We start from the raw sequence: 12,255 nt of genomic DNA on the forward strand, positions 1-12,255 counted from the left end.
ATGGAGCCTGAAGTAGAGTGTGACAACCTACTCCAACGAGTGACACTTAACTATTATTTAGTATATTACATAAGGTTTGAAAATCATCTTATCATTCTAGGACACTAGATGAAGGATTTAAAAATGATGTGTGAATTAACCGAAAGTATAACACATAACTTGTAATGTTATCAAAACCAATTAAATAAAGAAATAATTCCATACTTCCAACCAATTTCCTCCTCAAGAATTTGTATATATTAGTTGTTTATGTTTATTTACTTGTTAATATTTCATAAACAAAAACAAATAAAAAGATGTTTGAACATTATTAGTAATATAACATGTTTATAATAATGTTTTATCAGGCAATTCCTTGTGGTTCGACATAACCCCATACTATATTACAATTGAATCTTGAAAGAGATGCAAAGGTAAAATAGTAAATTATTAACTTACAAATTTTATTTATTGACAAAGAAAGAAACATTGAATCAAAGTGCAATTTAATTCATAAATTGTATCTTTGTGAAAAGGAAAAATACACAGTTATGATGAATGATCTAACTACGAACGTTTACTTTGTGTCATTTATTTTCCGCAACTAACTTTTATTTTCTGTTATTTAATTTCTACAACTAACATTTATTTATTTATTCTTTACCAACCTTCCATAAAAAAGTAGTTCGGTTAATAAAGGAAAACAAAAATAAATATCACTCATTATCACTTGTATTAAATTGCTAAATTCACACCATTATACCGACGTTGGAATTAATCCAACAACACTCATTGTCATTTGTGTTAAATTGCTAAATTCACACCATTATGTCGGGGTTGGAATTTATTCCAACAAAGCCGAGATGGTATGAAATTGTTAATAATTCAATAAAGTTAAGTTTTTTATTAAAGGAACATTCTTGAAACCATTATACTGGTGTGAGAATTTATTCCGACAAAGCCAAGATGGTGAGCAAAGAATAGATATGTCAGTAAATAAACCAAATCAGAAGCTTGCTACCTCAAAAAGAAAGCAAGTAGAAAACACATCTTTCAATAGTCGTTGAATGAGGGGTTGTTCGGTAGGCCTATAAAATGTGGTACAACTGTTCGGACCAAACTCATTTTGCTTCCTCCAGTCTTCTTTTAGTTCCCCTTAAAATGACTTTGTTGGCTGCTTCGGCTTGTCTATTGGTCTGGGGATGTTCCACGGAGGTGAAGTGTTGCTTGATGCTTAACCCGGACAATATCTCGCCAAACCTTCTGTCTGAAAATTGTGTTTACTTGTCTGTTACAATTGCCACGAGACTCCGAACCGGGTTATTATATTCCTCCAAGTAAATTTCTGGATGTTAGCGGAGGTGATGGAAGACAATGCTTCTGCCTCTATCCACTTGGTGAAATAGTTCACCGCTACTATTAAGAACTTTAGCTGCCCGTGTGTAGGGGGAAGGGACCTAGGATGTCCATGCCCCATTTCCAGAAGGGCTAGGGGGTCAAGGTGGTTGTTAATTCTTCAGGGGGAGCCTTGTGGAGGTATGCGAACATCTGATAGGGAAGATACTTCTTCGTCGGATCAAAAGCATCTTTTCCCATAGTCGGCCTGTAGTATCCTGCCCTGAGTACCTTCTTGGCCATAGATGACGCTCTGAGGTGGTTCCCACAACCTTCTTCATGGACCTCTCAGAGGACATACAATGCCCTATTGGGGCCGAGGCATTTTAGCATTGGGGTGCGAAACCTCGACGATATAATATTCCTCCGACCATGGTGAACCAAGAACTAAATCAGAGGAGTTGTTGTCTTACCTTTTGGTCGGTGGGGAGGTCTCCATGTAGCAAATACCTTATAATGGGACCAGTCCAGTCATTGGAATCAGAGTTTTTTCAACTTGCGTTACACTAGGGCATGACATTGTCCCTTGGGCTACCAACCTGTTGTTACCCAGGCTCTTTGTACTGGCGAGTTTAGAGAGGATGTCCGCTCCGGCATTCTGTTCTCTTGGAACATGCTGGGTGGAAGCTTCCTAGAACTCGACCATTAATTCCTTAACCTTGGCCAGATACTTACTCAATAATGGGTCCTTAGTCTGATAAGTATTAGTTATTTGGGATACGGCCAATTGGGAATCACTTCACACAGCCACTCTTTCTGCTCTGATCTTCCTTGCTAGTTGTAAACCAGCTATACAAGCCTTATACTCTGCCTGATTGTTAGACATGGGGAAGGTGATGGTCAGTGAATGTTCTATAGTTATACATTGTTCGTTGTCCAGCAGGATCTCGGCCCCGCTTCCCTTGGGGTTCGATGATCCATCCATGTAGATTGTCCACACATCCTACGAGCTAAGTGGCAGGATGGTGAGTTCTACCATGAAGTCCGTTAAAACCTGGCTTTTAATGGATGTCCTTGGTATATATCGGATATCGAATTGGGACAACTCAATGGATGAGGAAATCATCCTCTCGGCCAATTCTGGTTTGTGCAAAATTTGTCGGATGGGTTGGTGGGTTTGTACTAACATGGGGTGGGATTGGAAGTATTGTCTAAGTTACCTTGTTGTTATCAGGAGGAGATATGCTACCTTTTCTAGCCTCTAATACCTTAGTCCAGGGCCTTGCAGGGCTTTGCTAGTGAAATACATTAGGAACTGATCGGCTTTGTCCTCCCGGACTAGAGCTCCTGTTATAGCTTCGTCGGCCACTGTTAGGTAAACATATAAAGTTTTACCCAAGTCTGATTTTGTCAATACAAGAGGTGTAGCTAGGTGTTGTTTGAAGGTTTGGAAACCCTTCTTACACTCATTTGACTAGTCGAACCTTTTACTCTTCTATATCAGCTGAAAGAGCGGGATGGAGTGTTTGGCTGAGGCCTGAAGAAACCTTGACAAAGCCGCTAACCGACCATTCAACTACTGAACTTCTTTTACTGGTCGAGGATTACGCGTATCAATAAGTGTATGACATTTAATGGGGTTGGCCTTGATGCCCCGACTTGTCAATAATAAACCCAAGAATTTGCCCGCCTCAACTCCAAATGTGCATTTCTATAGGTTGAGGTGCATGTTGAACGTGCACAACCTCTTGAAAATGGTTTCTAGAGTGTGAACGTGATCCTCCTTCGGGAGGCTCTTGGTGATCATGTTCATGATGCGATGGTAAGTAGCCCCTGCATTTTTCAATCTAAAAAACATCACAATATAACAATAGGAGACATTTGATGTGATGAAAGTGATCTTGTCTTGGTCAGGTGGGTACATTGATATCTGGTTGTATCTAGAGTAGGCGTCCATAAAAGAAAGATATTGATACCTAGATGAATTGTCAACCTGGTGATCCATATTAGGCAGAGGGTATGGGTCTTTCAGGCACACCTTGTTGAGATTAGTGTAATCCACACACATCCGCCATTTACCCGATGACTTTTTAACCAACACCATATTTGACAGCCAGGTGGTGTAGGAGATTTCTCGAATGAACCTGGCCTCGAGCAGTTCTGTGACCTTTCGTGTTACCTTATCTTACCTTTATGTACCCATTTTTCTCTTCCTCTGGGCAATGGCTTTTGCAAGCATATCCCCTACAGACCAGGCGAATAGATCCTTGTTGGCCTCGAGACACTCTATCAGTCTAGATTTCTAGGCATTGGGTAAGGTCGTTCTGATGTACACCACATTTTCTTTCCTCGGACCGACTTGTAAAGATGTTTTTTCTCCGTCTAGTTGAGGGTGGAAGTTGCCCTTATCCGCTCTAGCATCTAACTCTACAAGATGTACCCCTCTCTGCCTCTTCACCGGGGGTGACTCTTTCTTCAACGGAGTATTCTGACGTAGACTCATCTGATAGCAGCTTCTTGCACAATGCTGGTCCCCGCTCACAGTACACACCCTAAAGTCTGAAGATAGGAATTTCATGCATAAATGAGGGGTGGATACTACGGCTTCGAGGTGGTTCAGAGTAGGTCGGCCGATTATAGCATTGTCGGCCGAAGCATAATGAATAACTAGAAATTTGGTTTGAATTGTTCGGGTCAGGGGTTGGTCTCCCACTGTGAGCCATATGTCTACGTAACCCTGTGGGGTTATTCCCTGGCCTGTAAAGCCGACCAATTGACCCTCATAAGGTAGTAAGTCTTTGTCTCTTAATTCCATATTTTCAAATAAATCCTGAAATATGATGTCCGCCGAACTGCCTTGGTCGACGAATAATCGTCCTACCTTCTTATTATTCATTTTGGCGGTGATGACGAGGGGGTCATCATGATCGTGGATGACGCCTTCAAAATCGCGGTCATCAAAAGAGATCGAGGGTACAGTTCGATTTTGACATTGATGGTGGGAGTTTTGGATGTTAGCCTACATTATCTCTCGGACATACCTTTTATGGGTTGTCTTGGAGGTGCCTCCAGCGGCGAAGCCTCCAGAGATGGTATTGATATCGATTGGGCTCCTTTCCCGATGATTACTGGGTGGATATCTTTCTCTTCACTCCCTGTTTTGGGGGTGGTCTCGTTGAGGCTTTAGGGGGAGCGTCCCCTATAAGGGCTTCACCGTTGTGGGGGCGGTGTTCTTGCTTGTTTTGCAGCTCGGGCGATGAAGTGGCACAGATGACCCACTTGAATAAGGTTTTCGATGGTGTCCCGCAACTAGGTACACTCTTTAGTAATATTTCCAAACATGTTGTGGAACTTGCAGTATTTGGACCGGTCTTAGGTCCCCACCTTCCTTAACGGGTTGGGCTTCGGCAGTTGGGCAAGGTGGGTAGCCATGACCTCTTAGAGGATTCTTGAGCGGTTGGTGGTCAGGGGAGTGTAAGTGGCTTATCTGGATTTTTTGGGTGGCCTTGGTGGTTCGTCTTAGGCGTGGTCATGGTGTTTGGGATTTTTGGATTCTCATGAGGGGGATTGCTACTCATTTCTGTTGGAGTTGGGGCGATTTGGATGGGTTTCTTCTAGGTTAATGAATTGTTGGGCTTTTGCTCGGACGTCCTCCATTATAAGGTCGAGTATTTGGCCAGATCTTTCCTAAAAAGGACATCATTTAATCTTGAGAGCAAGATGTGTACTGCTACTTCCGGAGCCAAATTAGGGACTTCATGGTTAATGAATCGTTACTTGCTTGAGGGGAACTGAATGTTGAAACTCTTGGCTAGAGTGTTCCACTGGTCAATGTTGTTGGCAGGTAACCGGGTGAACCACTGCAAGGCGGCTTTCTTCAAAGTGAGGGGAAAAGCTTTGCACATTATGGGGTCGGGTGTCCCATGGAACAACATGGAGGCCTCAAAGGCGTCCAAGTGGTCTTGTAGATCGGTGGTGCCATCATATTGGTCTATGTTACTAGATGGGTTGCAATGCTTATGAAGGGGGGGGGGTGGACATAATGGTGGTGGTGAATGGGTGTTGTGCTCGTGAGGAGGCTGGCTTGGGTTGGTATGTTGTATGGGTAGTTTGAGTGCCCGGGGTTGACGACATGTAGGTTGGGAGTGATTGTCGGACTCGGCACTTGGTTCGGTATGTGAGTGGGTTGGTTGGTAGGTTGTGTCTGTTGTTCGGGTTTGCCTCATTTTGTCAATGAGTCGGGTTTGTTGTTTTATAATGCGGTTTTGGTTTTGTATCATTTGAAGAAGGAAGTGGGCGGTAGATGCATGTAGTGGTGGGTTAGGTGGCGAGTGTTCACGTTGTTCATGGGTGGACTGATGGGATTTTTTGATGGACGGTTCATGGCTATGTTGGTTCATGTTGCTTGTGTTGTGATCTAGATGGTTGTTTTGATTATTTCGGGTGGTTACCATGGTTTCGGTTCCCACAGACAGTGCCAATGTTCTTTGGAATAGAACTAGGGGGTAAACCGGATAATCTGGGTTTGGTCGGGTGAGCTGGTGATGAAGAAGTGGAGTTGACGTTGATTGTTGTCATAGACCCGCCGGGGGAGGTACCTGAAAAGGTTCTCCAACGCTCAAGTTAGTAAGGGTTTATAGGGAGATAGAGAGGCAAAGTATAAGTAGAGAGAGAAGCGATTAACAGATAATAATGTTAGAGATGGAATACTCCCTTATTTATAGGAGCAATGCAGCTGACGTGTAGAATACCCATTAACCAGATTGGGCAGTCAATGGCGGCGCACGAGCTCTTCACATGCTAGACCCAATGTGGCACTGATTTGGGCTTTTGAAGCCAAGCCCGTAGGCCTAATCTGATGTTCTTGGCCTAACTCGGAAATGTGGGGTGACTCAAAATGACTGCGTTGTCATGTGGCATCTTACTCTTATTGGACTAGGGTAGCCCGGGATGATGGTCGGAGACAACAACGTACCTGGTTTATTCGGGTATTGCCATTGCGTGTCCGGATTATCCGAGCTGAAACACTCAATAAAGAAAGAAAAAGTTTACATTAAAAATACTAGCGTGTTGACAAGTACTATCATGCTTATGAACCTGCATTCATATTTTGTGGTTGTATGTCAACATGTATTTTGTGCTCCTAATATCTATTTTGCTCTATCCTCATCATGTTATGTGGTGCTAAGGTTGATAATTAAACATAATAAAAATAGAGGTTATCATTCTTTATTTCAAAGTGTCGAGTGTGATTTAGTAAATATTTAAATTTGTATTTAATAGTAATATTTCAGAGTAATGCTTAAAATTATATCAAATGCAACCAAAATAAAATAATAGAAAAGTAAACCATAAGAAGAGCACATACCATAGGAAACTGAATGTTAGTATACTCATAACAAATGATCAATTTTACAAATTATATTTCACTTAAACATAAATTCATTACAATATATCACCTATAGATGTTAAAAACTTTAGTTTTTAAAATCATTAAAAATCCAAACCTTAGAGTTTGGTTAAAAATTTGCATAAACATAAAAGTAAAGACATAATGATCGAAAACCATAATAAAAAACTATAAATAAAAACATGCAAGTCTCAATTCTAACACAATACTAAGTTACTAACCCTGAAAATATATTTAGTGTGTCACTTTATTTTTGGTTGAAGGTGGACCAAACACCTTGCCCTACCTTCAAGTATTGTATGCCACTAATTTATACTGGAAAACGTGGGTTCAATGAGGAAGAAAGAGTTCATAACAATAAAGATGTTGAAATTTAGAATCTTTGAGAATAAATCACAAGTGCTTTCTTTATTTGGGTGAAAAAAGTAAGAGCAATTGAAAAAAAAAGAAAAAAAAAAGAAAAATACATGAAAGTTCACATGTGATTTTTAATTATGGAAGTTGAATTAATTAATTAAATGTTTTATTAATAAAGAACTTCATGCAAGTTTTTTAGAAGTTGAAAATATTTTGATGATTGAAGGTAAATTAGAGAGTAAAAATTGTTGGTCTTTATAATTTAGATGATGGGTGATATATTATTTTTTTGTATAAATTAAAAGATAATAAGAAAAATAGGAAATCACATATTATGAGAAATAATTACATTAGATTTTGACTTTATTAAAGTAGTATTGAAATATTTCTTGAGAAATTTACTTAAAGAAAAATATTGAAGAAAAGATAGAAGTGGAAAAACATTGAAGCACTAAAAAGCAAAGAGCACCTTATCACAAGAACACCATTGTCCCCATACCTAACAAGTTGTCTCCAATTTCAGTATTTCATATCGGTATTGCTTCACAACTAAATCTCCAAATTTGGATCACCTTCATTACATTTCAGGTTTAGTGTTTATCAATTTTTAGTTTACTCTGACTTGATTGTTCTTGGAATCTAATTCTGTAGTTATAGGTTTATGAATCTGTGTCTTAACGTTTTTTTGTTTTCTTCTTATGATGTTTCTTGTTGAATAATTGGTAATTAGCTATTTTTGGATGATGGGTCTTTTGGCTTTTCATAGAAATGTTTGGTTGCCCTGAACATGATTTTGTAAGGTTCAAATTTGATAGATTATTGTTTATTTAGCATAGGTATTTTGTGTGTGAATCATACTGTTGGAATAGAGTGAAATTTGAATAATTGGAAATCCCATGATGGATCGCTTATACACTTACTTGATAAGAGTTCATAAGTAAGGGAGTTCAACTTGGGTTGTGCCCCGAGGGGTACAATGAGTTTTGTACATGCCCACCACTTCCGCTGGTTAGCACATAAGCTTCAAGCCAACTTCACCCCTTTTCTTTTCTTATAGTCTTTAGGATTTTCGAGTGACAATAGTCATGTTGTTGAGTGACGGTTGTCATATTTGTGGGTGTAATTCTAGAATGGTTTTTAGAGTGCAATGGTTATCCGATACAATGATCTGGACTGTTTTATTATGTGGACATCATGGTTGATTGTGTACTTATACATTTTTTGCAGTACCACGAAATGTCTCAAAGGGAACCTAGTACACAACTAAATCCAATAATATCTTTTGGTGGCATAATTAATTTTAAATAAAAAAATCACCATTTTAGTCATTAGATTCACTCTATTTTCTAACACAGCCTGAGTGTGTTTGTTTCTGAAATTAGAATGCCTCAATGCCTGATATGGACATGAATTTCTTGATGAAATGCATGTCCTTGATTTGAAATTTGAACAAATGTTAAGTTACTAATAGCATGTTGATTATTATTGGAGTTTAAAATGTTCTGTTATACTATGCTTTTTATGTGATTGAAATATTCCTAAATGGATGAGAATTGTAGAGATAGCTTTTGAGTTGCTGTTGTATTTGCACCGTGATTATTAAAATTGCATGAGAATGCAGCTGCGAGGTCCGATTGCAGTTTCGAAGACTTCCAATACTGAAGCCTAGCATTGGATGTTGTTTTAAATGTTTTACTATGCAATTGAAAGCATCTGGTAACATGTTTTCTTTTCTTTCTTCTTCATCATGTAGAGTTTAGGATGTCTCCTTTTGCAATGGCAACCTTGCCCTCTTCACGTATCTGCCACCTCCGACAGCTACCAAACCATATCCTTCCAATTCGCTGCTCTTCAGATGCTTCTTTTCCTTCTGTGGTTTCCACTCGATCAAAAGCTGCTCACTTTGATTTGAAGACATATTGGACTTCCCTAATGGTGCAGATCAATCAGAAGCTTGACGAAGCTATTCCAGTTCAGTTCCCTCCAGTGATATATGAAGCCATGAGGTATTCAGCCCTCGCCAAAGGTGCCAAGCGAGCCCCGCCTGTCATGTGCATCTCAGCCTGTGAACTCTTTGGGGGCAGCCGCCTTGCTGCCTTCCCCACTGCCTGTGCCCTTGAAATGGTAATCTTCTTTCTATATCGTGCCAACTTTTGATTTTAAATATTTTGAGAGCTAGATCATTCTCACATGTTTTTTTGTTCTTGAAACAATACTAGAATTTTATCAAAAAAATAATTTTGTTATTCTTTAACTACCATAAAAGAGGTGATCTTTCAAGAATTTCCATTTTCTATTCATATTTGCTTTATTACTATCACACTGGTTTCATTTTAGTTTAAAAAATGTTGTGTTGCTCATATAGATAACTGTTTTGGATTACATCTTTAGCTAGCTTTATCTGCATAGAACAGTAGCTAGATTGAACTTTAGACGATCTGTTTAGAATCTTTGGTTATAACCATACCTTAATTTCTGTGTTCTTGAACAAAAAGTATCCCTAAAATTGTGTTTGGAAATCCTTGTGGACTCAAAATGGGATTGAAGTACTGATATGTCTAGGACAACCAAAGTATTTTACCACTGGGATAGGGTTGGTTAAATGGATTAAGCCACTCCATTGTGTTCTATCATTAACTACATTTTGGAAAGTTCCATTTAGCTCTAGTGACATGTACTACATCCAAAAGAATAATGATATCAAACTGAATGAGTTCCCAAGTATTTTAAGGATACATGGGTTTAAAAATGAATTGTTGATCTTATACTGTAGTTGCAAACAGGTTCATGCTGCTTCGTTGATTCATGATGACCTCCCCTGCATGGATGACTCCCCCTCACGCCGTGGTCAACCCTCAAACCATACTATTTATGGTGATGACATGGCAATTCTCGCGGGTGATGCACTCTTTCCTCTTGGATTCCGTCACATTGTTTCACATACTCCCACAGACCTTGTGCCTGAGCCCTACCTCCTTCGTGTGATTGCTGAGATAGCCCGCTCTGTAGGCTCCACTGGAATGGCTGCAGGGCAGTTCCTGGACCTTGAAGGAGGACCCAATGCAGTTGGATTCATACAAGAAAAAAAGTTCGGTGAAATGGGGGAGTGTTCTGCAGTGTGTGGAGGATTGTTGGCTGGTGCTGAAGATGATGAGATAGAGAGACTGAGGAGGTACGGGAGAGCTGTTGGGGTACTGTATTCTCTTGCCGATGATATTTTGGAAGAGAGGATAAAAACTGAGGGAGGTAATGACAGCAAAAACAAGAGTAAGAGTTATGTGAAGATTTACGGGGTTGAGAAAGCAGTAGAGGTGGCTGAAGAGCTTAGAGCAAAGGCTAAGGAAGAATTGGATGGATTTGAGGAGTACGGGGAACGAGTCCTTCCTCTCTACAGTTTTGTGGATTATGCTATTGACAGAAGTTTCAGTGTTGGTGATGCCATTGTATGAAGAATTTAACTAAGTATATAGTATAGTTCTTTGATTGATCTGAATGCTCCAGAATCGATTTATTGCATGGAGAACTTGCACTGTTCAGACTTTATTACAAACAACTATATGATGATTCTCTAACATAGACATGACACTTTTTTTTATTTGAAGTCCTTGTTGAGATGGCTTCCATTAGGGCATGCCAACTTTCTTCATTCCAACTTGACGTTGGGGACTAAAATCAAAACAAAAAAGAAATATAGGATTAAAAGGTAAAAAAGTTCTGAACGATTTCCAAAATGACAAACATTTATAAAAGACCAAAAATGTATTTAAGTCTTTTAGATATACAACAAAGTTTTTCCCATGCATGTGACAAAAAGATTGAACTCATAACATAATACTTACAAAATCTAGTTTTCTATTAATCTAGCTTAGTTGATTCTTTCTCACCATTTTCCCCCTTTTAAAAAAAGATATTGTATTCTTTTTAAGTATATGATACATTCTTATTTTCCGCCACACTTAGGTACGAGCCGAACCAAACCAAAATAGAGTTCAACTCGGTTTAGATTGATAATGATTTGCTTAGTTTGAAATTCGAGTTGGATCCGAGTTATTTTTTTAGCTCGAATTCGACTTGATTAAAATTTGCGAACTGTTCGGTTCAATTCGAATTGATTCACTTTGATATTTGAAATACTCAATTCATTTTTCAAAATACTACATAATGTTAATATATAAATATAACATTGTTTATATATAACAACAATAAACATAAAAGAGTAGTTTATATTATATGCATATATATATATATATATATATATAAAGTTCGCGAACTGTTCGGTTCAGTTTGCATGGTTCATTTAGACAACTTAAATAACTAATTAAATTTTAAAAAAATACTACATAAGGTTTTATATAAAATCATAATCTTGTTTATATATATAATAACAATAAATATAAAAAATAATGTTTAGATCATAATAAACATAAAAATTAATTTATATATACATATATATACAATTATATATATATATATATATATATATATATCGAGTCAGCTCATGAACCTAATGAGTCAAATTGTATCTAACTTAAGTTCGACTCGTTTATTTAACGAGTTTAATTTTCAGCTCAAGTTCGACTCATTTGATTTATGAACAAAGTTTATCAAACCAAATAATGAATCAAGTTTCAAATGAATACCAAGTTGATTCGATTCATTTTCAGTCTTCACACATATAAATATTATGGGTTAATAAATTATAGATCATAGTCATCATACTATTCATTCAAGAGAATAAATTTTATCCGTCAAGTGTTGTTAATTAAATTTAAAAATTAAGCATGTGCAGATCATTTTTGATAAAATAATTTGAAAACATTAAATTTATTTCAAAGACCCGTGGGGCCTATTACCAGTAAATTAATAATAATGCTTCCATATTTCACTTTTTCGTCCAGTTTTTTTTTCATGAGATAATATTCCAAGCCGAGAAAAATCACAATATTATATTATTTGCTTTCTCAACAATGATTTTTTTTTTATATTGTCAATATCCAATTTTATTTAGCCTATTTTAACCAAAAAAATTACAATAACTCCAAATAACAATAATGAAAAGTTTGGAAAGGTTATCCTGGTATTTTAGTAAAGTATCCTTACCAATTTTGTAAAAATTATTTGGTACTTTGTAAAAAATATTTTATCATAAAAACATATTTCTAGATATCTTGAAA

General features: G+C 37.7%; 1 protein-coding gene across 2 annotated transcripts; it reads left to right on the top strand.

The window, feature by feature from the left end:
• LOC109362832 (heterodimeric geranylgeranyl pyrophosphate synthase small subunit, chloroplastic) lies at positions 7,496–10,601 on the top strand. Of its 2 annotated transcripts, none has more exons than XM_019608866.1 (3): positions 7,496–7,616; positions 8,835–9,205; positions 9,865–10,601. In XM_019608866.1, the coding sequence occupies exons 2-3, from the start codon at positions 8,843–8,845 to the stop codon at positions 10,528–10,530; spliced, it is 1,029 nt and encodes a 342-aa protein (XP_019464411.1). In that variant the 5' UTR covers positions 7,496–7,616; positions 8,835–8,842; the 3' UTR covers positions 10,531–10,601. The 2 variants fall into 2 exon arrangements, with proteins under 2 accessions (XP_019464411.1, XP_019464412.1); XM_019608867.1 differs by having other exon boundaries at positions 7,519–7,669.

Source organism: Lupinus angustifolius, chromosome LG12, assembly GCF_001865875.1.
Source record: "Lupinus angustifolius cultivar Tanjil chromosome LG12, LupAngTanjil_v1.0, whole genome shotgun sequence".
In the NCBI taxonomy this organism is placed as follows: domain Eukaryota; kingdom Viridiplantae; phylum Streptophyta; class Magnoliopsida; order Fabales; family Fabaceae; genus Lupinus; species Lupinus angustifolius.